The 24,766-nt window shown below is 40.9% G+C and overlaps 4 protein-coding genes across 4 annotated transcripts; 1 reads left to right on the top strand and 3 right to left on the bottom strand.

Annotated features, from left to right (window-relative positions):
• Nucleotides 1-786: 786 nt before the first annotated feature.
• Nucleotides 787-3,106, bottom strand: LOC134193826 (transmembrane protease serine 11A-like). The gene is made up of 4 exons (XM_062662668.1): nucleotides 2,940-3,106; nucleotides 2,663-2,836; nucleotides 1,893-2,588; nucleotides 787-1,832 (listed from the first exon to the last, which is right to left on the bottom strand). Exons 1-4 carry the CDS (start codon nucleotides 3,046-3,048, stop codon nucleotides 1,024-1,026), a joined length of 1,788 nt encoding a protein of 595 aa, XP_062518652.1. The 5' UTR covers nucleotides 3,049-3,106; the 3' UTR covers nucleotides 787-1,023.
• Nucleotides 3,107-3,356: 250 nt separating this feature from the next.
• Nucleotides 3,357-11,008, bottom strand: LOC134193673 (cubilin-like). The gene is made up of 14 exons (XM_062662513.1): nucleotides 10,756-11,008; nucleotides 10,372-10,653; nucleotides 10,139-10,312; nucleotides 9,899-10,078; nucleotides 8,872-9,195; nucleotides 8,058-8,342; nucleotides 7,825-7,998; nucleotides 7,641-7,764; nucleotides 6,563-6,804; nucleotides 5,716-6,000; nucleotides 5,483-5,656; nucleotides 5,243-5,422; nucleotides 4,218-4,541; nucleotides 3,357-3,694 (listed from the first exon to the last, which is right to left on the bottom strand). The coding sequence occupies exons 1-14, from the start codon at nucleotides 11,006-11,008 to the stop codon at nucleotides 3,357-3,359; spliced, it is 3,339 nt and encodes a 1,112-aa protein (XP_062518497.1).
• Nucleotides 11,009-12,531: 1,523 nt separating this feature from the next.
• Nucleotides 12,532-23,557, top strand: LOC134193981 (uncharacterized). Its single transcript, XM_062662859.1, has 13 exons — nucleotides 12,532-12,627; nucleotides 12,687-12,746; nucleotides 12,806-13,180; nucleotides 13,245-13,424; nucleotides 13,500-13,688; nucleotides 13,750-13,929; nucleotides 21,198-21,395; nucleotides 21,452-21,916; nucleotides 21,970-22,008; nucleotides 22,071-22,442; nucleotides 22,510-23,007; nucleotides 23,071-23,285; nucleotides 23,357-23,557. The coding sequence occupies exons 1-13, from the start codon at nucleotides 12,585-12,587 to the stop codon at nucleotides 23,372-23,374; spliced, it is 2,832 nt and encodes a 943-aa protein (XP_062518843.1). The 5' UTR covers nucleotides 12,532-12,584; the 3' UTR covers nucleotides 23,375-23,557.
• LOC134194377 (uncharacterized) lies at nucleotides 19,690-20,583 on the bottom strand. Its single transcript, XM_062663304.1, has one exon. The coding sequence runs from the start codon at nucleotides 20,286-20,288 to the stop codon at nucleotides 19,779-19,781; it is 510 nt and encodes a 169-aa protein (XP_062519288.1). The 5' UTR covers nucleotides 20,289-20,583; the 3' UTR covers nucleotides 19,690-19,778.
• Nucleotides 23,558-24,766: the final 1,209 nt, after the last annotated feature.

Genomic DNA, 24,766 nt, shown 5'->3' with positions numbered 1-24,766 from the left:
CGCAGCCATGCAAAACCAAACCATTCTTTTGCCACAGATTCCTTCGTTGACAGTACTACACGCTAGCGTGGAGTCTCCTCTCTGTGACGTGCATATGCACTACACCACGCACGTTACCGGAACTTGACCTGCTATATCTCAGCGAAGACTTAACTTAAATCTAAAGCTATTTTTCCTGTCATGTTTGCAACTATAGAACTATCAATTACAACAAATTTTTTTAATTTTTGCATTGCAGTTACCTCTTAATGGCATCACTTGAAGTTTAAATTATGAAAATTTAACTATAGTCGACAGCAAAGACAAAGTAATTTATAGTTGTTGAGTTTAGTAACTTTATTGCCAGCGTCATTTATAAGAAGCAGTTTTTCTTTTCGCTACTTCTTATTTTATCTCCAACTTTAATTAAGTAGAAAATCGTAAAAAAATTGCAAATATGGTTGTGTAGGCTAATTAATTAATTAAAGATCTTTTTGCTGAACAGAAAAATAGTTAATTAAGGGCATTGTAGATAACTAGTTGATAACTATTCTATTTAGACATTGTACACTCAAACTTCCCTAATCCGTACCTTTAGGATCCGGAACCTCCCTGTTTTTTCCAGCGTACATCAGATCTTGGGACTCTGAGAGTAAGCACCTTGGCAACAAACTCCCCGTATAATCAGTCAAGCCCGTCTTGACTATCACGTGCCAGTGCGTAGGAGAACGCTTATGTAACGTATATAATTGTAGTAACAACTGCAAATGTACAAGTGTGTACTGTACACGCATGCTGTATGCAGAACTGGTATGATATTTAGCACATTAAATGGTCTGGGATTCCACAGATATAACGCGCGTTAGCTATCTACCTACTGGACATTTCTAAATTCCAGACAGCGGCTGGTGCCATTCTTTCCGGATTAGGGATGTTTGGCAAACAACAAACAAACAAGACTAAAGTTTGCACTTTGGCACAGACCATAGGTCAGCAAAGAAGCAATGCAATATAGACAGTCGCAATGCGTCACAGAGTTTACTACTAATTGTTTATCTTAGTCTTGATTGCATTGACATAGCTGAACACTTTCGTGTATGCGCCGTATGATCCTTCTTGACAAGTTGGCAACTTTCCAAAGCTGATTATTCCACAGAGAGTAAAGCGATTATCAACATCAGATTGGCACATCATTGGACCTCCACTGTCTCCAGGACAAGCGTCGCTAAGGTTCCCTTTTGCACAGAGCATATCAGAAGTCAGTCTTGTGCTGCCAAATTGACCTTTGCATTCAGACGTGTCTAGAATATGAATTGTAGCTTCCATTGGACTATTAGCAGGAAATTTTTGGCTCTCCCTATAGTATCCCCATCCAACAATCGTAGCGAGTTTACCAGGAGAAGTCAATGATGGATTGCGGTGCTTTTCTTCCAACAAGCATATTGGCCTCACGTATTTATTGTAGTTGACATTGCGGCTTAACTTGATAAGAACAAGGTCGTTATCTGATGTGTGGTAACTGTAACCTTGCGTCGAGTTTCCTCCAAATTCCATTGATTCCACTTCAAAGGTTTGCTCATAAGGATCGATTTCGTTACGAAAGAAATCTCCAAGCTTTACTGTAATTATACTTGGATTGCTTTTGTGCAGATAGAGGCAGTGACCTGCACTGATGATCCATCGTCTGTTTATCAGAGTACCGCCACATTCCAATTTAATATTTTGAGTAAGCGGTGATTTTATGTAGATAGCAGCAAGCCATGGCCAAGCTCCGTGATTAGAATATTCTCCGTTTATTATTCGTGCATGAAATCCTGGTGCTCCAGCTATTCCGCAGAGATTTTCTAGTTTTTCTGGAAATACACAGGTATTTATAACGCAAGCACTTATATAACGTCACAATGGATTAATACTTGGTGTAATAGCTTCAGCAAATTTTTTAAATACAGAAAAGTCTTTTGCATTAAAGACGTGGGTGTCAGAAGGAGGTGATGAAATTGCTATAAGCTCTGATAAATTAGTTTCTGCCACACCAAATACAAATCTTTCTACAGAATGTTTCGCCAAACTTGGGACCACCTCTTCCGGTCTTCGTTTATTTCCATTTGATTTGCCGTCAGTGATCAAAATAAGTACTCGCTTTAGTCTACTTTTGTCTCGACTACTTGCGATAAACATTTTATTAACGCGTACTAAAGCTTCAGTTGTGTTTGTCATTCCATGCTTGAATTCGAATTGATGTACTGCTTTAATGAAATTAGCTTTAGAATGCGTCAAATTGGAAATAAGATACACGCTGTTGCCAAACGCAAGAGCTCCCATATTTGTTGACTGTTGATCCATCACAAATTCTTTTGCCACGCTCACTACAAATGTTTTTACCGAACGAAAACTCTTTCGGCCAACACTTCCTGAAGTATCCAAAGCAAAAATCAAGTCCAAAGCTAAAACGTTGTCAATGGGACGTGCTGATCTGGAAACAGATCCTGGTGGAGGCCTTGCTTCTTCAGTAAACGTCGCAAATTTGTCATAAAATGAATTTTGGAAAGCATTTACTAGTTTTTGTGCTTCTGAAGAATCGTGAAAAGCCTGTATCTTTGAAGCAGACGCTGAAAAAATTTAACGATAATTAGGAATAATATAAAATGGTATACCAAAAGATGCAAACATTGAGACAATGAACCTGTGCAAGTTGGCGTTTGACCGCTCCATGTTCCATTAGCTAAACAAATGGAAGATTTGGAACCTCGTATCTTGTAACCGGTGTTACAAGAATACATGACGTGGTTTTGAAAATGAAATTTTGCACCAATAAAATTTCCATTTTGTATAGCAGGTGGTTGTCCACAACTTACAGCTACAAAGCAAGTTTGAACATTAAATTGTCGCAAATTATAATAAATATCTTAGTACACTAGTATATATGTGTAGTTAAGATTTACATTAGAATGTAGACATACCGAAACAAATCATTCTCGTTCGTTCACTCCAAACACCTGCCACTGAGCAACGAAATATATTTCTGCCTCCAGGAATGTAGTAACCCGTGTTGCAATTTAGGGTGATCATATCTCCTGCGTGGTAGCTGTTGCCAGTAAAGTAACCATGAAACACGCTAGGAGGAGGACGACAAGATATTTCTACCACAAAATAATTTTCTTGAATGCAGAGTAGGTTTTTCAGTAAATCTACTAACTTCGACATTGACCAATTGAGTGTGCCCAGCTTCCTGACGCTTGACATGAAACAATTGATGTTCCTTTTACCACATAAGTTGGGTGACAGAAGAGTTGTACATAAACTCCGACGTACGTATTTGAGGTATTCAAATATCCATTGCTAGGAACATTCAAAGGATGACAAAAGTTGCCTAGATGTTAAACAAAGTATTTCAATTTAATATACGTGCAAAAAGAAGAATGAAATAGATTACAAAAGACTGCACTAAATTCTTGCATGTTTACAGAGCCATTTGCTGAAAACGTGATATAAAGACTTGAATTTGCACGAATATCGGGTGGCATTAGAGCGCCGCTGTATGATTGACTCGTCATTTCACTCTGATTGGCAATTGTCAATTTGCCATATTCACTTTCAGTTCTAAAGTCAGTGAAACTGAAGCAAAGTGGATGCTTGGAAGAGCCACACAGTAACCATCGCTGTAATTCTCCGTAAGAATTATATGAGGATGCATATCCCTTAGAAGTAAAGGTGCCTGCAAATACAAACAATCTTAGTATATATCATTTGGCGCAATTACAGTAAATTGGTATTCATTATTAGATTCTTAGCTGGTATTTAGGGCGGTTTTTGATCCGAACATCAAAGCCTCAAGAGACTTAATTATAGAAACAGGCGACCAGCTCATGAGTTTCGATAAGCTCTAACGCCCAGCCATCAATAAAGCAATTTTATGTAATATGCATGTAATAGCTATATTGAATGCAAAAAAAGTAGTTTGTAGCAATTCTCAACTGGGTTGTAATTTTTATGCATTATCTTAGAAATCTTGACGATATTGGCGCAAATCAAAGCTATTTTTTGTCATTTAACATACACTGTAGCTGAAATACGTTTTATTGCATGTAGACAGACAGACAGACAGACAGACAGACAGACAGACACACACACACACACACACACACACACACACACACACACCACATGCACGCACGCACGCACGCACACATATACAAACGCTATACGGTTCGTTATTTACCATTATTCAAAGTGCTTACTTTTTGATTGAAATGTTGCCGAGAATCCTTGCTTTGTAATAATTCCGTCAGAAATGAAGTTAATAGATACAGACCTGCCACAGGAAACTACGACTGGTGGAATGTTGGAACCACTAAAGCGGCCAATAATGTGTCCTGCATTAGTAGTATCAGTAATAGTCACAAAATCATAGCCACGTTCTGTTGAAAAGGCTGTGAATGTAATGAAAATTTTTTCTCGTTCACGAGCCTTAAGTTTCCAGTTGCAGTGCATACCATTTGTGTAATTAGATACACTGAATACGCCAGTATAGTAAAGAACTGTGTTTTTGCCAGAGCAGGACTCTAAAACAGAAAAGTTGCTTTAGTGTTTATATAACGTGCCATGCAGTAGATGCTAGGCCGTCCGTCCGTCCGTCCGTCCGTCCGTCCGTCCGTCCGTCTGTCTGTCTGTCTGTCTGTCTGTCTGTTTGTCTGTCTGTCTGTCTGTCTGTCCCTCTGTCTGTCCGCCTGTCTGTCCATCTGTCTGTCCGTCTGTCTGTCCGTCTGTCTGTCTGTCTGTCCGTCTGTCTGTCTGTCTGTCTGTTTGTTTGTCTTTCTGTCTGTCTGTATCCCTGTCTGTCTGTCTGTATATATCTCTGTCTGTCTGTTTGTCTGTATCTCTGTCCGTCTGTCTGTCTGTCCGTCTGTCTGTCTGTCTGCCTGTCTCTCTGTTTTTCTGTCTGTGTTTTAGTTTGTCCGTCTATATAGTTTTTGCCTCTCTACCTGCTTGTTTTTCTGTCTGTTTGTCGATTTGTTTGTCTTTGCGTTACAGTACCACTCTATTGACCCAAGCCGTTGAAAATCGGATTCTTGTATGTCGTACTCAGGTTTGAAAAAAGCTATCTTAGAAATGCAAAACAACAAATTTTGTTATTTATTGCATCTAGTCGTCAGAACGTTCTGGTAAAATGAAGACTTCAGTACATGTAATATGTTTTTAGAAGTCATAGTTAATTAACATATCTAATCAGCCCAAGTTGCAGCTAACAATGTTATGAGCTCACCCAAACAGGTCATTCTGTTTTGTCCACCCCAAACACCATCAGAAGAGCAATTGAACCTGTTTGTTTCTCCGGGAACGTAGTAACCTGTGGCACAAACGAGCCTGGTTTCATCTCCTGGGTAGGAGATGTTGCTGCCGATGAAATGACCATGGAGCACAGTAGGAGTAGGACAAAATATCTCTACAATACAATGGTCTCTCTATTGCAAACTATGTTCATTCATAGCAACTGCATGCTTACCTTTGCAGCGACCAATTGAACGTGACCAAACCCCTAGTCCTTGACATGATACAACTGATGGTCCTACTACCATATGGGTAGCATTACAAGTTAGTTTGACATGAACACCTACTTTGGTATCAGAGGTGTTCAAATGTCCGTTACTAGCAACGGTGTGCGGATGACAAAATCCACCTAAAAATTTACACAAATAAGTTAAATAAAGCAAACATTAGTAACATAATCTGAATTACAAAATGTTGCCTTGAATCCCATATTACGTGTTGTGGAATTGTCAATTGCAAAATTGATGTAAACGTTTGACGTTGCCTCAATGTCAGGTGGAATTTGAGCCCCACTGTGTGATTGAATAATTATTCCGCTTTGATTTGCAACGGTCAATATGTCACTTCTGTTCTCAGATATAAATTCGTTAAAGTGTATGCAAAGTAGTTGACTGGAAGTGCCACACATTAACCAGCGCTGTAATTCTCTGTAAGAATTGTATGAAGATGCATATCCCTTAGAAGTAAAGGTGCCTGCAAATACAAACAATCTTAGTATATATCATTTGGCGCAATTACAGTAAATTGGTATTCATTATTAGATTGTTAGCTGGTATTTAGGGCGGTTTTTGATCCGAACATCAAAGCCTCAAGAGACTTAATTATAGAAACAGGCGACCAGCTCATGAGTTTCGATAAGCTCTAACGCCCAGCCATCAATAAAGCAATTTTATGTAATATGCTTGTAATAGCTATATTGAATGCAAAAAAAGTAGTTTGTAGCAATTCTCAACTGGGTTGTAATTTTTATGCATTATCTTAGAAATCTTGACGATATTGGCGCAAATCAAAGCTATTTTTGTCATTTAACATACACTGTAGCTGAAATACGTTTTATTGCATGTAGACAGACAGACAGACAGACAGACAGACAGACAGACAGACAGACACACACACACACACACACACACACACACACACACACACACACCACATGCACGCACGCACGCACGCACGCACGCACGCACGCACGCACGCACGCACACATATACAAACGCTATACGGTTCGTTATTTACCATTATTCAAAGTGCTTACTTTTTGATTGAAATGTTGCCGAGAATCCTTGCTTTGTAATAATTCCGTCAGAAATGAAGTTAATAGATACAGACCTGCCACAGGAAACTACGACTGGTGGAATGTTGGAACCACTAAAGCGGCCAATAATGTGTCCTGCATTAGTAGTATCAGTAATAGTCACAAAATCATAGCCACGTTCTGTTGAAAAGGCTGTGAATGTAATGAAAATTTTTTCTCGTTCACGAGCCTTAAGTTTCCAGCTGCAGTGCATACCATTTGTGTAATTAGATACACTGAATACGCCAGTATAGTAAAGAACTGTGTTTTTGTCAGAGCAGGACTCTAAAACAGAAAAGTTGCTTTAGTGTTTATATAACGTGCCATGCAGTAGATGCTAGGCCGTCCGTCCGTCCGTCCGTCCGTCCGTCCGTCCGTCTGTCTGTCTGTCTGTCTGTCTGTCTGTCTGTTTGTCTGTCTGTCTGTCTGTCTGTCCCTCTGTCTGTCCGCCTGTCTGTCCATCTGTCTGTCCGTCTGTCTGTCCGTCTGTCTGCTGTCTGTCTGTCTGTCTGTCTGTCTGTTTGTTTGTCTTTCTGTCTGTCTGTATCCCTGTCTGTCTGTCTGTATATATCTCTGTCTGTCTGTTTGTCTGTATCTCTGTCCGTCTGTCTGTCTGTCCGTCTGTCTGTCTGTCTGCCTGTCTCTCTGTTTTTCTGTCTGTGTTTTAGTTTGTCCGTCTATATAGTTTTTGCCTCTCTACCTGCTTGTTTTTCTGTCTGTTTTTGTCGGTTTGTTTGTCTTTGCGTTACAGTACCACTCTATTAACCCAAGCCGTTGAAAATCGGATTCTTGTATGTCGTACTCAGGTTTGAAAAAAGCTATCTTAGAAATGCAAAACAACAAATTTTGTTATTTATTGCATCTAGTCGTCAGAACGTTCTGGTAAAATGAAGACTTCGGTACATGTAATATGTTTTTAGAAGTCATAGTTAATTAACATATCTAATCAGCCCAAGTTGCAGCTAACAATGTTATGAGCTCACCCAAACAGGTCATTCTGTTTTGTCCACCCCAAACACCATCAGAAGAGCAACTGAACCTGTTTGTTTCTCCGGGAACGTAGTAACCTGTGGCACAAACGAGCCTGGTTTCATCTCCTGGGTAGGAGATGTTGCTGCCGATGAAATGACCATGGAGCACAGTAGGAGTAGGACAAAATATCTCTACAATACAATGGTCTCTCTATTGCAAACTATGTTCATTCATAGCAACTGCATGCTTACCTTTGCAGCGACCAATTGAACGTGACCAAACCCCTAGTCCTTGACATGATACAACTGATGGTCCTACTACCATGTGGGTAGCATTACAAGTTAGTTTGACATGAACACCTACTTTTGTATCAGAGGTGTTCAAATGTCCGTTACTAGGAACGGTGTGCGGATGACAAAATCCACCTAAAAATTTACACAAATAAGTTAAATAAAGCAAACATTAGTAACATAATCTGAATTACAAAATGTTGCCTTGAATCCCATATTACGTGTTGTGGAATTGTCAATTGCAAAATTGATGTAAACGTTTGACGTTGCCTCAATGTCAGGTGGAATTTGAGCCCCACTGTGTGATTGAATAATTATTCCGCTTTGATTTGCAACGGTCAATATGTCACTTCTGTTCTCAGATATAAATTCGTTAAAGTGTATGCAAAGTAGTTGACTGGAAGTGCCACACATTAACCAGCGCTGTAATTCTCCGTAAGAATTGTATGAAGATGCATATCCCTTAGAAGTAAAGATGCCTGCAAATACAAACAATCTTAGTATATATCATTTGGCGCAATTACAGTAAATTGGTATTCATTATTAGATTGTTAGCTGGTATTTAGGGCGGTTTTTGATCCGAACATCAAAGCCTCAAGAGACTTAATTATAGAAACAGGCGACCAGCTCATGAGTTTCGATAAGCTCTAACGCCCAGCCATCAATAAAGCAATTTTATGTAATATGCATGTAATAGCTATATTGAATGCAAAAAAGTAGTTTGTAGCAATTCTCAACTGGGTTGTAATTTTTATGCATTATCTTAGAAATCTTGACGATATTGGCGCAAATCAAAGCTATTTTTTTGTCATTTAGCATACACTGTAGCTGAAATACGTTTTATTGCATGTAGACAGACAGACAGACAGACAGACAGACAGACAGACAGACACACACACACACACACACACACACACACACACACACCACATGCACGCACGCACGCACGCACGCACACATATACAAACGCTATACGGTTCGTTATTTACCATTATTCAAAGTGCTTACTTTTTGATTGAAATGTTGCCGAGAATCCTTGCTTTGTAATAATTCCGTCAGAAATGAAGTTAATAGATACAGACCTGCCACAGGAAACTACGACTGGTGGAATGTTGGAACCACTAAAGCGGCCAATAATGTGTCCTGCATTAGTAGTATCATTAATAGTCACAAAATCATAGCCACGTTCTGTTGAAAAGGCTGTGAATGTAATGAAAATTTTTTCTCGTTCACGAGCCTTAAGTTTCCAGTTGCAGTGCATACCATTTGTGTAATTAGATACACTGAATACGCCAGTATAGTAAAGAACTGTGTTTTTGCCAGAGCAGGACTCTAAAACAGAAAAGTTGCTTTAGTGTTTATATAACGTGCCATGCAGTAGATGCTAGGCCGTCCGTCCGTCCGTCCGTCCGTCCGTCCGTCCGTCTGTCTGTCTGTCTGTCTGTCTGTCTGTCTGTCTGTTTGTCTGTCTGTCTGTCTGTCTGTCCCTCTGTCTGTCCGCCTGTCTGTCCATCTGTCTGTCCGTCTGTCTGTCCGTCTGTCTGTCTGTCTGTCTGTCTGTCTGTCTGTCTGTCTGTTTGTCTTTCTGTCTGTCTGTATCCCTGTCTGTCTGTCTGTATATATCTCTGTCTGTCTGTTTGTCTGTATCTCTGTCCGTCTGTCTGTCTGTCCGTCTGTCTGTCTGTCTGCCTGTCTCTCTGTTTTTCTGTCTGTGTTTTAGTTTGTCCGTCTATATAGTTTTTGCCTCTCTACCTGCTTGTTTTTCTGTCTGTTTTTGTCGGTTTGTTTGTCTTTGCGTTACAGTACCACTCTATTGACCCAAGCCGTTGAAAATCGGATTCTTGTATGTCGTACTCAGGTTTGAAAAAAGCTATCTTAGAAATGCAAAACAACAAATTTTGTTATTTATTGCATCTAGTCGTCAGAACGTTCTGGTAAAATGAAGACTTCGGTACATGTAATATGTTTTTAGAAGTCATAGTTAATTAACATATCTAATCAGCCCAAGTTGCAGCTAACAATGTTATGAGCTCACCCAAACAGGTCATTCTGTTTTGTCCACCCCAAATACCATCAGAAGAGCAACTGAACCTGTTTGTTTCTCCGGGAACGTAGTAACCTGTGGCACAAACGAGCCTGGTTTCATCTCCTGGGTAGGAGATGTTGCTGCCGATGAAATGACCATGGAGCACAGTAGGAGTAGGACAAAATATCTCTACAATACAATGGTCTCTCTATTGCAAACTATGTTCATTCATAGCAACTGCATGCTTACCTTTGCAGCGACCAATTGAACGTGACCAAACCCCTAGTCCTTGACATGATACAACTGATGGTCCTACTACCATGTGGGTAGCATTACAAGTTAGTTTGACATGAACACCTACTTTGGTATCAGAGGTGTTCAAATGTCCGTTACTAGGAACGGTGTGCGGATGACAAAATCCACCTAAAAATTTACACAAATAAGTTAAATAAAGCAAACATTAGTAACATAATCTGAATTACAAAATGTTGCCTTGAATCCCATATTACGTGTTGTGGAATTGTCAATTGCAAAATTGATGTAAACGTTTGACGTTGCCTCAATGTCAGGTGGAATTTGAGCCCCACTGTGTGATTGAATAATTATTCCGCTTTGATTTGCAACGGTCAATATGTCACTTCTGTTCTCAGATATAAATTCGTTAAAGTGTACGCAAAGTAGTTGACTGGAAGTGCCACACATTAACCAGCGCTCTAGCTTGTCACTGGAATATGATAATGGATATCCATTGGAAGCAAAACTGCCTACAAATACAGACAACAGTATAATGTATTATAGTATTTGCATATTGTCATAAATTGCAATAGAAAAATAGACGGCTTGGGTTGTTGTATATATGGTCCTACTTTTTGATTGAAACGTAGCTGAGAAACCTGTGCTTGTGACATACATGTCAGAAGTAAAAGTAATAGATACAGATGTACCGCAGGAGACGACAACTGGTGGAAGATTGTAGCCACTAAAGCGTCCAATGACGTGAGATTTGTTAGAGGTGTCTCTAATAGTCACAAAATCCCAACCACGTTCTATGGAAAATTTGTTGAATGTAATAAAAATCTTCTCGCTTTGACGAGCATGGAAAATCCAGTTGCAGGTCATGTTGTTGCTGTATTGAGATACGTCGACTGCCCCGATGTAATATAGATATGTGGTCGAACCCGAGCATGATGCTAGACAGAAAGTGCGCTACAGTATAATGTGCTATGTAGTATAGTTTGGAAGGGTGGGAGGGATGGAGAGAAGGAGGGAGGGAGGGAGGGGGAGAGGGAGGGAGGGAGGGGGAGAGGGAGGGAGGGGGAGAGGGAGGGAGGGGGAGAGGGAGGGAGGGAGGGGGAGAGGGAGGGAGGGAGGGAGAGTGCGTGCTTGTGTGTGTGTGTGTGTGTGTGTGTGTGTGTGTGTGTGTGTGTGTGTGTGCGTGTGTGTGTGTGTGTGTGTGTGTGTGTGTGTTTGTGTGTCTTAAGTTTAAGTAAATGCTCATACCTAGTAACGAATAGAAAACGATAATTAACAACTTTGTCACATCAAAATAATAAATTTCTTATATTATACCTACTATATGTGCACTAGTTTTATTGACAGTTGCTTTACATGTACACGTATAGCAATATACCTTAAATATTTAGCTATAAATAATACTACAGAAATTGGTACATTAGTGATGCTATTTTGCACAATCAGCCCACTGATATATGTACTGCAATATATTTTCTAAGTTTACCCACCTGATGCGCATTGGAAAACTCCGGTAAATACGAGCAGTGCCCACAGCAAAATAGCTTTATTGAATTTCATATTGACATACCCTGTTTTTGCTGAATCTTCTTGCATTCTGTTCGCTAATCACAAATTCAATCGTAAGTTTGCCTGAATATACTGTCAGCTTACATAAAGACTCGCAGACCTGTGAACAGACGAATAAGCAGTTGTTTTGTTCAGAACTAGCGTGGGTCTCAGCAAGAACTATGTCCAACAATTGACTATGGGTGCTTCTCCAGCAACAGTGTTATGGTGCGACAGAGTTAGACACTTCATTTACGCTAAAGCATAACTTGTCGGTAAAGCGTAGAAGGCATGGTCAACAGTTCAACAAGATGATTAGATGAGGCTAAGTCGTCTGCAATTCATTTGACCGTGGATGCGTTTGTGTGCAGACTCCACCCATTGAGGGGTTTGTTGGCGTTTGTATTTATAGTGTTACGCGTAGAAAGGACCTGAGAATGTAAAACGCATACTGCAACATACATTTTACGGTTACAAACTTGTTCTTGAAAGGTAAATCATCTGCATACCATATTTATTTAAATGGCGATTACGAGAGGCAGTAGGTGCGTTTGATACGTGGCAATCTAGACGTGTTTGGTGATGAGATAAGTGAATCTGATCGCCTCTCTCAGACCTAACTCTCCGTTTATACAATAATTTCGTGTAATGGAGACTTCGTAAAGTATCTGTTCAGACATCAGCATCAGAGGCTCTCTGTATTATACCCGTGCCTGAAATCACACATAATGACGGCTTTGTTAACCGTAAGGTGTTGGTGTTATTGACTCAGCTGTGAAATAGAGGTGTGTTGTAAGCACCTCAAACGCACCTTCATCTTCATTGGCTTCTAATCTATCGTACTACTTTAGTCAGCAATAGCACTCGTACTCTTGAATATTTACAGAGAAGATTCATGTTTCAAGCCAGCGGGATTTTTCTTATTGCAACTCTTGCAAGTATACAGTATATAAATACGCTTGACGTCTCAATACTCATTGCAACTGATCTACTTCAGCAATTACGTTTGGAGAGAAGCAGTTTCCCTTGCATCATACCGTCTGCTACAATGCTGAAGGTAGCGTTGAAGCAGGACAGCAAGATTTGGTTGTAAGTGTTGTTGTATGCATGCAATAGGTGACATTGACACAAGCAGCAAAGATAATTACCCTGTTATCTCTCATAACTTTCGTAATCTTACCAAAAGCGAAAAGCTACAAGGCGTTGAAGCAAATGCACAACAAGAACAGCCAGCCTTCTGGCAGATGAAGTTTACTATGCCTGCTGTTGTTACAAGAATTTCTGTTCGTGCTGACAAACAGACTCATCTGATCAACAAGACGCTACAACTTTTAAGCAAGAAAGAGACTATTAGGGTACAGATCAATAATTCATCTGCAAGAGCAGAATATCTACGTTATACGAAAGTACCTGTTCGGAATGTGCATTCTGTCAAAGTATTAGGAGGAGTAATACTGTCATTTGCAGACATCAAGGTTTTCGGTACACTAGGTACGACAAACGTCTGTCTACTCTATTACTGTTGTGCTCGTTTTGGAAATTGATTTTCAATTAGCTCCAGCAAGCTCAAAATGCGCGGAAAAAGTCCAAGCTCTTCCCAACGGTTGCTACTCATTTCAATTTTGGGGTCAACCAAGGGTAAAATACCACTGTAAAAGAGGCTTTAGCTTGCTAGGCATAAAGTCTGAGTGGAATTGCTCAACAAAGCCTGAAAACCCATTGAATTGTCAGAAAGGTAATGCTGAGTGTACAAATTTTCTAATTTCGCATGACAACAGAGCCTACTACACTAATTAACTTAACATTTCAGTGTCACGGATATGTTCTCCTCCACCTTCTGTGCTCAATTCTCTTCATCCTGTGCAGCAGCGAAGACGTTATTACCTAGATGAGACGGTTCAGTACAACTGCCAGATAGGATACTATCTTGTGGGACCCAGCAAACTAACTTGCAGACGTGACGGCAGGTGGACTCCAGAAGAGACTCCACGTTGTTTAGGTAAGTCATTTTACTGCTACTTTACATATTCTCATATACGTTCTGCTGCAAATACAAATAGAAGATCTGCAGTGCTCTACACCTGACGTGCCACAAAATGGTGGTAAAAATGAAAGCAACTATAGAGTGAATAGGACCGTCTCTTTTCACTGTCATTTTGGATACCAACTGTTTGGTACCAGAGTGATTCAATGCACGAGTCAGAGGCAGTGGAATCCAAGTCCCAATGTGACTTGTCAAGGTATAATATATCCATTCTTCTGCTTATGTATCTATCTAAAGAAAGTTTTTGTGTTAGTGTCCGTGTTTTGTGTGTGTGTGTGTGTGTGTGTGTGTGTGTGTGTGTGTGTGTGTGTTTGTTTGTTCGTTTTCTGTGTGCGTGTGTGTGTGTGTGTGTGTGTGTGTGTGTGTGTGTTTGTGTGTGTGTGTGTGTGTGTGTTTGTGTGTGTGTGTGTGTGTGTGTGTGTGTGTGTGTGTGTGTGTGTGTGTGTGTGTGTGTGTGTGTGTATGCCTTTCTTCATGCAAAAGGCAAGACTAGACTGGCTTGTTGGAATGTTCAATATGCGGGTTCTCTTAGTTCTCAAAGCTTCAATCTTCGTCAAATTGTTAGAACAATGTTGGACAGTCGTATTGACTTACTGGCTCTCTCCGAGTCACGCTGTCGGGGTCATGGCACTACTTCAATGCAGTCTTACACCATTCTTCACTCGAGCTCTTACTCTTCACACTCAGGTGGAGTTGCCATTGTCTTATCGCTCCGTGCTCGAGTAGCTTGGGAAGCAGCTGGAAGTATTTTCAAGCCCCTCAATGGGAGAACTTGTGTATATCCGTTTGAAATTACATCTGTCCGACTAATCCTGTCACCTCAACGACTGAAGCCAATCAAAAGTCTGAGGATTTCTACAACGAATTGCATTCTGCAATGGCAAACAATCCAGCAACAGACATGGTCACTATTCTAGATGATTTCAATGCTTGAATAGGAACTGACAACGACACTTGGCATGCAGTTCTTGGTCCTCATGGAGAAGGTGAAGTTAACGGAAATGGCAAACGATTGTTGGATTTTTGTGTCACCAAATAGCTTCTTATTACTAGCACCAGGTTTCGCCACAAGTCACAACATCAGTATACTTATCATCGCAATGGTGACCGTTCAAATCCTGGTCATGTGATAGACTATACACTAGATAGTGCTAAGCATCGTTCTTCCGTTATGGACTCGCTTGTTTCCCGGGAAGTTTATCATCAATCAGACCATGATCTCGTCGTCTCCACCATTCGATTCAAGGTTAAAACGAAGCCTCGTCAGTATCATCATCATCATCCTTGACAGAGTACGTTTTAACATCGGACAAAATATTAGCCTTTCGTGCATCTCTCGCAGATGCTTATGTGAGCCACTACGGTACCCTTAGTCCATTTTCACCTTGTATTGAGGATGAGTGGGCCTCCTTCAAGTCAGCCATCCACGAAACCAGTGGCAATGTACCACCCTTGCCAAACAAGAAAGAGGTTGATTGGATCACAGAATAAGTGATAAACCTCTCCAGGAAGGAGAAAGAAGCGTGGCTACACCTACGGAAAATATCTAGTATTGATGACCAGCAATATCCAAATTCCTTGGCAGAGTATCGCAGACTGAGAATTTTAACCAAGGTGGCTGCTGACAAAGAAAGGAATGTCTGGTGGGGATCTAGAGCATTAGAAGCTAAAGAAAGCAAACATGTTACAGCAACTAGGTTGTGGTGGGAGCGTAGTCAAAGAGCTCAGGCTACTTAAGAAACAGGCATCCAAGCCTTTATTATCAACATTCTAGCAAAGAATAGATCCATTGTCTCAAGTGACATCGACAAGCTTCAATGTTGGGCACAACACTTTGCAGAAGTGTCTAATCGTTGCTCATCGAGATGCCAGTTGGATACTGATGCACTAGCAGACATCATTGCTGTCACACCATCTTACAGAGAACTATTCCCAGATGATGACAAAATTGTTCCAGCCCATATCTGAAGATGAGATTCGGGTAGCTATCGCACAGCTCAGAGATGTTAAGACTCCTGGAGATGACGGCATATCCGCTGAGTTGCTGAAGTTGGGAGGAGGTGAAACCGTCTGCTGGCTCACTTCACTGTTCAACTTCATCTGGAGCAGCGAGAGTATTCTCTCAGATTGGCTGAACCACTTCACTGTTCCTCTTTACAAGAAGGGAAGTCATTCTTCGTGCGACAACTATAGAGGCATTGCCTTCTTGAGCATTCCCAGCAAAATTTTTGCTTGTGTTACATTGAGCAGGATCAAAACCAGGGCGGAGACCCTCTTGCATGAGAACCAGTATGGTTTCCGCAAGGCAGGGTGTGCACCCACGAACTCTTTTCTCTTAGGGTGTTCCAACGTCCTTTATACATCTATTTTGTAGACCTCTGTAAGGCCTAAGATTTAATCAATAGAGTAGCTCTATAGTCTGGTCTTCAGTATTGTTACTACTTGCCATTTAAATTGCTCAAAATCATTGAAGCATTGCACAGTACACTTCTGCCGCTGTAAGGACCTATGGTAAAATCTCAGATCATTTCTCTGTAACTAGTGGTGTCAAACAGGGTTTTGTACTTGCTCCAACTCTATTCAACCTCTACTTTGATTCTGTGATGCGACTTGTCATTACTTATCACCAAACAGATTTAGGTGTGTGCTTGTCATATCTTATGGATGCTGACCTGCTAGGAAACAGGAATAAGCTTATATCAGAGGTGTCAGTGTCAGACCTTGAATATGCTGATGATATTGGCATTTATATCTGATTATTATGAAGGTCTATCTACCTTGCTGGAATCTCTGGATTTGCCTTGCCATTACATGGTACTTACCATCAGCTACAAGAAGACCAATCTTCTACCTGTCCTACCTGGAGCTGATGCCCATCCTCCATTTCCATTTCTCTGCATCCTGATAGTAATTCAATTGACGTGATACCATCCTTTCAGTACCTTGGAAGTTATCTTTCTAACAATTGCAACTTGGAAGTTGAGATTTCAACATGGATCGCCAAAGCATCTCAGTCATATGAGTCGTTTAACCGCATCCTTTTGCACCAGATGAAGATCAAGTCTACTACCAAGCTGAACATCTTTGTCTCCGTAGTTCTTTCCACCCTCTTATTTTTTCTGGAAACAGAAGTACTTCTGGAGCCACAGATACACCGTTTACAGAGTTTCGTGATGGGAATCCACCGTTCCATCATTGGAGTGTCCCTATGGGACGGAAAGAGAGACATCTCTATCAGGAAGATAGCCCAGCTACAAACAATCTCCACCATGCCGACACAGACACGTCTTTGGTTATTGGATCACATCTTGCATATGGACGAGGGTCGTCTACCAAAGAAGGTTTTGGGGTGTGTGTAATACTACTATACGAGTAGACAGCACCGGCGAGGATCGCTTAGATTCCGAGACAACGACAGTCCTTGACAGTCAAGTACCGACTGATCATATTTATGATTACAAACGTCTATATAGCAAGTGCACGCCCACTAATCACACTAATACTGTTACATATACCACATCCACATCTTTGTTCCAAGCATACTTCTAAGATACAATCAATTAACGCAACAAGCCAATTATCAATTAATATCATAGTGTCTAAGCCACACGGGTGGAATCCTGTTTCTTTCTGGACAGACTGTTAAGCGAATGTCTGGTTCTTCGTCTTGTAGCTCATGCTCCCTTTTCTCTAGTTCTTGTGTAAGTACAACTATCGATATCTCCTCTCCAAGCATCTCAACATCTTTAGCCAGAAGACATTCTTCATCGTCAATTGCTTCATTCATCTCAGGTCGACCTTTCTTTTCCTTGCACCTCAGTCCTTCTTGTTGTTGTTCCACCGGATGTCTATAACATGGTTTCAGTCTGTTTTAGTGCACCAATATGGCAGCTCCTTTCTTGACACTTTTCACCAAGTAATTCAGGTCTCCTTTTTCTCAGTACCCTTTATGGCCCTTTCCACGAACTTGGTAGCTTCTTCACATGACCCTTCTTTAATTGCGGACTATATAGCCTCTTTAATGCCGGACTACATAGCCAAACCAAGTCTCCATTCCTTCTTGCACACACCTCACAACAACAAACCCAGTTCTTCACATCCTTAGTATACCCAGGCCACCATGCTCTCCCCTCAAGCCTAGCCAAGGTCTTCTCGACACCCATATGTCCTGTCTTGTCGTGTACTTCCTTGAGAAAATCATGTATCATTGCACATGGAATAGCTAAAGCTTCTTTCTTTTCTCGCGTCCACCATGTAGAGCCACGTACATTTCCCTATGTAACACTCCATTCCTGATGTGTAGCTGGTGATACAATCGTTTGTATGATCTCAAACTTCCATCTTTACTCCAAGACCTGGGTGGCATATGTTGGTGTTTCAGCAGATAGTTGACTTCAACTAATGCCTGGTCTTGTCTCTGCAGCATTGCCATTTCATCTAACTTCCAATCTGCTTCAAATCCTACTGCATTTGCAGAGTAAAGAGTCATTACTTCGTCCAGAGTTTCTGTACCATCTACCTCGACTTTCTCTTGTTCTCTACTGTTCTGCCCCCTACTCTTCTTGACAGAGCATCGGCTGGCACATTCGCTTTCTCGGGGATGTGTTGTACAGAAAACTAGTATTCTGCTAGTGCTGCTAACCATCTAGCTAACCTTCATTGAAGCTCTTTCATACTCTACAACCAGACCAGTGGTTGATAATCTGTCCTAAGTAAGAGCGGTTTACCGTAAATGTAACATCGGAAGTGGCCTATGGCCCAGACAATTGCTAGCATCTCCTTTTCGATGGTTGAATAGTTCTTTTCATGTTGCTGCAATGTCCTACTCGCAAAAATTACTACACGTTCTGAGCCCTCAACTTTCTGTTGGAGTACTGCACCCAAACAAATCTTACTAGCATCCACAGATAACTGAAAAGGTAGACTAAAGTCTGGAAAAGACAACACAGGCCTTGTAGCCATCTTTTCCCGCATTTCTGTGAAGTCTTTTTCACAGATTACAGACCACTCAAATGGCTTCTTCGTGTTCAAAAATTTTTTTATAGTGGTGCGGCAGTCTCACAGAAATTGGGTATACATCGCCTGTAATACCCGGCCATACCAAGAAAGGTTTTCAGTTAGCCCACTTCCTTTAGACTTGGGTATTTACTCATTGCTGTATCCCTTTCGCTATTTGGTTGGAGTCCCTTTTCCGATACTGCGTGAACCAGGTAACACACTACTGATCCCACAAACTGACACTTACTAGGCTCTAGCTTCAGATTAGCCTTTTCCAATCTTTCAAACACTAGTCCTTGTCAAAGCTCGACGAAAACACTATTACGTCATCTAGGTAGATGAGGCACTCCGACCACTGAAACCCTGCTAGTACTACTTTCATCATCCGCTGAAAGGTTAGCTGGCGCATTGGCTAATCCAAAAGGCATTTTGTTAAATTGCCACGAACTCTTTTGCGTAACAAAAGTAGAATTCTTTTTGTCTTCCTCTGCTACCGGCGCCTGCCAGTACCCTGCTGCTAAGTCTAATGTAGTGAAACACCTCGCGCCCGATAATGCATCCAACGTGTCATCTATTCTTGGGAGAGGGTAACTCTCCTTTACTGTGACAGCATCCAAACGTCGGTAATCAACACAAAATCTGACACTACCATCACGTTTCTTCACGAGAACGACAGGCGAGGACCACGGACTATTTGAACAACTCACATTTCCTGTGTCCAACATTAGTGTCACCTGTTTGTCAACCTCCTTTTTCAGTGTGTGTGGTATTCTACGTGGTAGTTGTTTCACAGGCTCTGCTGTGCACGTAGGTATATTATGCTCCACTACCACTGTCGTACCTATGTTCATAGGTCCTGTCGAAAAGACAATACGATACCTAAGCAGTAACAGTGACAGCTCGTTGTTCTCTTTATCACCAAGGTGTTTCAAATAAAAGATATTCAAAACGTTCTCCGTGTCATTCATCTCCGTACCCACCATTCCACACACTAGACCTTACTGCTCTACTGTAGTCACCTCTTCAATGTTGTGAGGCGACTACAGACTACAGTCTCTCCTTTAGATCCAAAACTACTGCATGTTGTGACAAGAAGTCGATCCCTAGGATGGGTCCTGGTATGTCAACATCAGCCACAACAAACTTGTGAGAGACAGTCCATTCACTCATCCTAATCACTAATGACAAACTCCCTGTCACATGAATGTCAGAGCCATCTACATTCTTGAGTGCAAACCCTTCAGGCAATAAATCTATTCGCATTTCCAACTGTGATTGTTTACCGGTAAATTTTTCTAGCCATTTGTGTGAAATCACGGAAACTGACGCCCCAGTATCTACCAAACAATTCCATGCCTTCCTCCCAATACAAACAGACACCAACAACGACGACGGATCACTAAATACATTCTGAGTCCAACGACATGATGCCATGTGCTTTTTCTCCGCCTCAGCAAATGAACTCTTGCTTTCTCTCGAGACCGTCTTCTTCATTAAAGGCTTCATTGTACTCTGCATTTGTTTCGCATCTGTCACTTTGTCACGCCCCAACACCATTCTTCTGGGAGAACACGCCCGCGCCAAATGACCTAACTCACCACAAACATAAAATGAACCAATGTTCTTCCCACGATATCTGGATACATCATTACCAGTAGGACAAAACCGCTTGTAATGTTCGTACTCACCACAACCAAAATATTGCACTTGTTAGGCATTCCGTTGTGTCTGCTTCGCCTCCCCTCTTGCCTTTGTCTTTGCCTTTGAATGATTTGGCAAAGCAATGGTACTGAATGCAGTCGGAAACTTTGACTAGCGCCAAAGGCCATACTTAGAAATAGGCATTGATGTATCTTCGTATAACAATCTGAAGGGCACATTCATTATTTTGTCCAGTGTGTGTGTGTGTGTGCGTGTGTGTGTGTGTGTGTGTGTGTGTGTGTGTGTGTGTGTGTGTGTGTGTGTGTGTGTGAAAATCCGGGCAATGACAAAGACGGGGAGGGACTGGCTCAAATCTACATAGCTCTATTTTTGTCAATCTTTGTAGACGTCGTCTTCCAGATTTCCGCGATTTCTTGAACCAGCTTTCTCTTGCAGTTGAATTCCCCTAGAAAGCACATCAGATCTCCACCAAATCTGAAATCCACATTCCCGACCTCACACACAGAACATGTCGTATACTAGAAACGAAGTTGATGAGAGCAAGATTTTTAGTATATGCATGTCCTCCAGAGTACGCCTACGTGCGTTGTCCTTGATATGCGGGTCGAATAGCTCCCAATTTGGCTATTATATCTTGGAGATACATGTAGTTCTATACCCAGAAGTTGGATTAATTTGCCCGTGCAAAAATTCTAATCATCTTTCAGCACATCAACATTTTAATTTGTTCTAAAATACATAATTGTAATGTTTAATTAATTATACAACCACTGTGTCAACTATAGCACTTTCTTTTTCAACCAGCAAATACATGTCCAGCTATAAACCGTTTTGCAGTGGAAAATGGAAAAGTGAAATTGAGAAAATTATCACAACGTGGTTTTTCTTATGGTAACTATCTGACAGTTAAATGTGACAAAGGTTTTAAAGTCGTTGGGAACAACATCATCAATTGCAATGCAAGTGGCGCCTGGGATTCACATCTTCCCGAATGCATACCAAGTATAATAAAACAAATATCTAGAAATTAGAATTTTATTATTTTGTTCTTTCTTTAGTAATTAGATCAGGCCCTTGTGCCTTACGATCTGTTTGTCGAGAAGAAAAAGAATGTAAAGTTAATAGTAAGGGAAAAGCGAAATGCGTATGTTCTGCTTCTCTTGGGCACGGCTGTATTTCCACAATAATTCCTATGTGTACTTCTGAAAATATAACTTTTTGGAGTGACTGTGACATGATGAACTACACTTGTATCAACCCACACAAACGGTTTTCTATTGTTCGGTTTAGTCCTTGTGACGAAGGTGCAATAATTAAAGTAGTGGCTACCAATGCAGGAGGTAACCAATCTAGATACATCTACAAATGCAGCTTGCCGAAAAAGGTTGGACCTTGTAGAGCACTTGTATCTCGATTCTACTTTGACCAAGATGCAAACAGATGTCTTCCATATGGCTGGGGAGGATGTGATCCCAATGGAAACAATTTTGAAAGTTTGCAACGCTGTCAGAAAGACTGCAGAGGTTATATTTGAATTGTTCTAATAAGAAATTAAAATGAAATCAATTTTATTTAGAATTTCAAAATTGCAACAGAAATGAAACTTATAGTTCAAGTACATTGATTTCAATAATGCAATTAACATAACAGTTATACTGAACATGAACACATTTCTAGGTTTAGGAATAAATTTGGCTAAAGATCGTCCAACATTTCCATCCAATGTATTGTCTGCCTCATTCGTAGATGGCAGTAGAATCTATAACGAATCCACAGAATTAGCGCCGTCAAAATGGAACGTAAGCCTATTTCGGCAGTCAGAAATCTCAAAGATTGTTGTTTGGAATAGTGACTACAATCTTCCGTGGCTAAGTATAACTCTGTATCACGGTAATCTGGAAGTGTTAACAACGACAGTTGACAAAGGACTCTGTCGATACGAATGGATGCTACCGTCTTCCGCAATTGCTACCTCTGTTGGTTTGAAAACATCAGCGTCTTCAGGTCTGCATGTAGATGAAGTTGAAGTACTTGGAAAAATTAAAAGAGGTTTTTATACAATAATATATATTTATCTGTTATGCTAATGTATCAATACTGTTCCAATTACATGCAGGAAAAAAGATTAACTTGGTAACTGTGGGAGCAACAGCAAAACAATATCCGGGCACTGAAAAACGTGAAGATTTGATCGCCAGAGCAGAAAACGCAATAAATGGCATACTGGAACATAATTCAGGACCTGACAATGGCTTTCTAACGTGTTCTTCAACACCAATAAAAGAACCCTACAAAAAAAGTATGTGGCTTCAAGTCGATCTGAAACGACGATACTTTATCAGTGAAATCGAATTGTGGCTACGGGAAGGTGATATCCGTCGATCGTGGCAAAGAGGGTTGACAGTGCATGTGACAAACACTCCTCTTGGTTCCAGTTCAGGCACATCTACTTTCATCAACCCGCAAAATCGCTGTGGACAACCGTACGTGTCATATAAAGATCAATCTCCCAAATTTCCTTGCTATTTTCCCCAAACTAGTCAATACGTAGTTCTATCTCTCTTGTGGCTGTCCGAAAATTCGGTTCTTCAAGTTTGCGAAATCCAAGTGTTTGGTGAGCTTTTAGTGTCAGAGAGATCATGCATTTCTATAAATGTTTAATTGCTTAATTTCTTAGCTGTAGCTTGTAACAATCTAACGACAATCGACCATGTCAAGGTGGAGACTCCGGCAAGTAATTTTGCTCCAGCGGAAACTTCGTACACTTGTGAACCAGGATATCATCCAGTATCCTCACAGACGGGTTTGACGTGTGGTAAAATGGGCAGATGGTTAACACCGAATGGGAGCGAGCCGTATTGCGAGCAGATGCAACCAACTAGCACCCCATATGTAAGAGCAATCTACTAGAGTCAAGTTTGGTGTCAATTGTCAAATGATTTTTGTTGTATCCTTTCTGGCAGACTACAACTACTACGTAACACGGTCGAAGTGAGTCTGTCTGTTTCAAACTCTTTACTCCCTTTTGTTGGGGCCGTTTGGATTTGACTCCTTGCAGTATTGTTGTTCTAGAATAGTTCTCTTCATGTGTATATTTAGAAGCACGTTTTGTCAAGCTCTAGAACTTGTTTTGTGCCGGGCTCAAGTAGCAAAAAATTGTTGGTTTTCACACTAGCCTCGACACTGATAGGCCTTTTTCGCTTTTTGTGCTCTTTGAAAGCGAGTCTATAGCAACGGGTTGTAGACGTAAGCTTGTTCGGTTGTCCAGTGACAAGATCACGTGATAAAACCTGTTTCTTGGCTCGCGTGGACAGCAGATGGCAAAGGCCTCTGTAGTGTCGAGGATACACTCACACTCCCGTTGTCCGGACTCCCTTATTCGGGCACTTTTGTCTAGCAGAAAACCAATTGCATCACGTGTTTCTAGCATGGATCACGTGATCAATAGAGGAAGTTCGTCCGGCAATGTTGATCTCTTCAAAATTTGATATAGTGACTGCATAGAGTACACATGTAATGCATGTATGACGTTAGCCAGTGCATGCTTTGAAATATGCATCGAGATACAGTGGAATCTCAATGTAACGAATCGCAGGGGAGACTAGGACTTTCATTAGTAAAATAATTATTGAAAACGACCCCCACGACTACAGCTAAGTTAAACCCAATATAATATAAACGTCTCAGCTCTCTGTTTTCTAATGGTTGGAAAATTCTAAACAACAAAATTAATGAAATCATATGTGGCATACATGCAGTATATATATCACATATACAGTATGCACAAAAATAGTAGTCTGTTTCAGAGTTCTATAGTTCGGCCTATAGGCAGGGGCGTAGCGTGACCTCTAGAAATGCGGGGCTCAAACTCCACGATTCGACGAAACACGACCACTTTTACAGACACGTCCTCTTTTATTGCCTTCTAGTTGACTGAATGGTAGAATCGGTGGCAGATCCAGACTGGAAAAAGATTGGTGTGTATACTTTACACAGCTTTGGTCCTCATGCGTATTTACAGTCAACAGTTTTCATGACCACGCTTAGAAATGACGGGGAGGCTATAACCCGGTCTAGCCCATGCCACGCTACGCCCCTGCAGTATAGGTATGATTACTAAAGTTAGTCATCTCTAATCAACCCGCCGACAGAACAAGTCAAGCAACAATTGTCACCTTCAGCAATGCAAGTGTGCAAGCTCTAGAGTAAGATGCGCTGTTTTTTTAAACAATTCTATAGTATATACAGATAAAAATCCTAAAACATTATGACCCCAACACAAGATGACTGTAATGCTTAGTGACCCCTGAAAATCACTAAATTTCAAACTTAGGGCACCACAGCAAATTTGCTAGCCATCCGGACACTTAATA

The sequence above is a fragment of the Corticium candelabrum genome, chromosome 18, assembly GCF_963422355.1.
Source record: "Corticium candelabrum chromosome 18, ooCorCand1.1, whole genome shotgun sequence".
In the NCBI taxonomy this organism is placed as follows: Eukaryota; Metazoa; Porifera; class Homoscleromorpha; order Homosclerophorida; family Plakinidae; genus Corticium; species Corticium candelabrum.
Note: the sequence above shows the minus strand (reverse complement) of the source record. Positions and strands in the feature narration are given on the sequence as shown.

Bases quoted from the DNA above. Each gene is read 5' to 3' on its own strand.
- LOC134193826 (XM_062662668.1), bottom strand. From the start codon at position 3,048: ATGATCACCCTAAATTGCAACACGGGTTACTACATTCCTGGAGGCAGA. The intron at 2,837-2,939 runs GTATGTCTACAT...CTTGCTTTGTAG, and splicing joins AACGAGAATGATTTGTTTCG to CTGTAAGTTGTGGACAACCA. The intron at 2,589-2,662 runs GTTCATTGTCTC...AAATTTTTTCAG, and splicing joins TCAAACGCCAACTTGCACAG to CGTCTGCTTCAAAGATACAG.
- LOC134193673 (XM_062662513.1), bottom strand. From the start codon at position 11,008: ATGACCTGCAACTGGATTTTCCATGCTCGTCAAAGCGAGAAGATTTTT. The intron at 10,313-10,371 runs GTAATTCAGATT...GTAAATTTTTAG, and splicing joins GGGATTCAAGGCAACATTTT to GTGGATTTTGTCATCCGCAC. The intron at 4,542-5,242 runs GTGAGCTCATAA...TTTCTGTTTTAG, and splicing joins AAACAGAATGACCTGTTTGG to AGTCCTGCTCTGGCAAAAAC.
- LOC134193981 (XM_062662859.1), top strand. From the start codon at position 12,585: ATGTTTCAAGCCAGCGGGATTTTTCTTATTGCAACTCTTGCAA. The intron at 12,628-12,686 runs GTATACAGTATA...GATCTACTTCAG, and splicing joins TCTTATTGCAACTCTTGCAA to CAATTACGTTTGGAGAGAAG. The intron at 13,689-13,749 runs GTAAGTCATTTT...AAATACAAATAG, and splicing joins AGAGACTCCACGTTGTTTAG to AAGATCTGCAGTGCTCTACA.
- LOC134194377 (XM_062663304.1), bottom strand. From the start codon at position 20,288: ATGGTGTTGGGGCGTGACAAAGTGACAGATGCGAAACAAATGCAGAGT.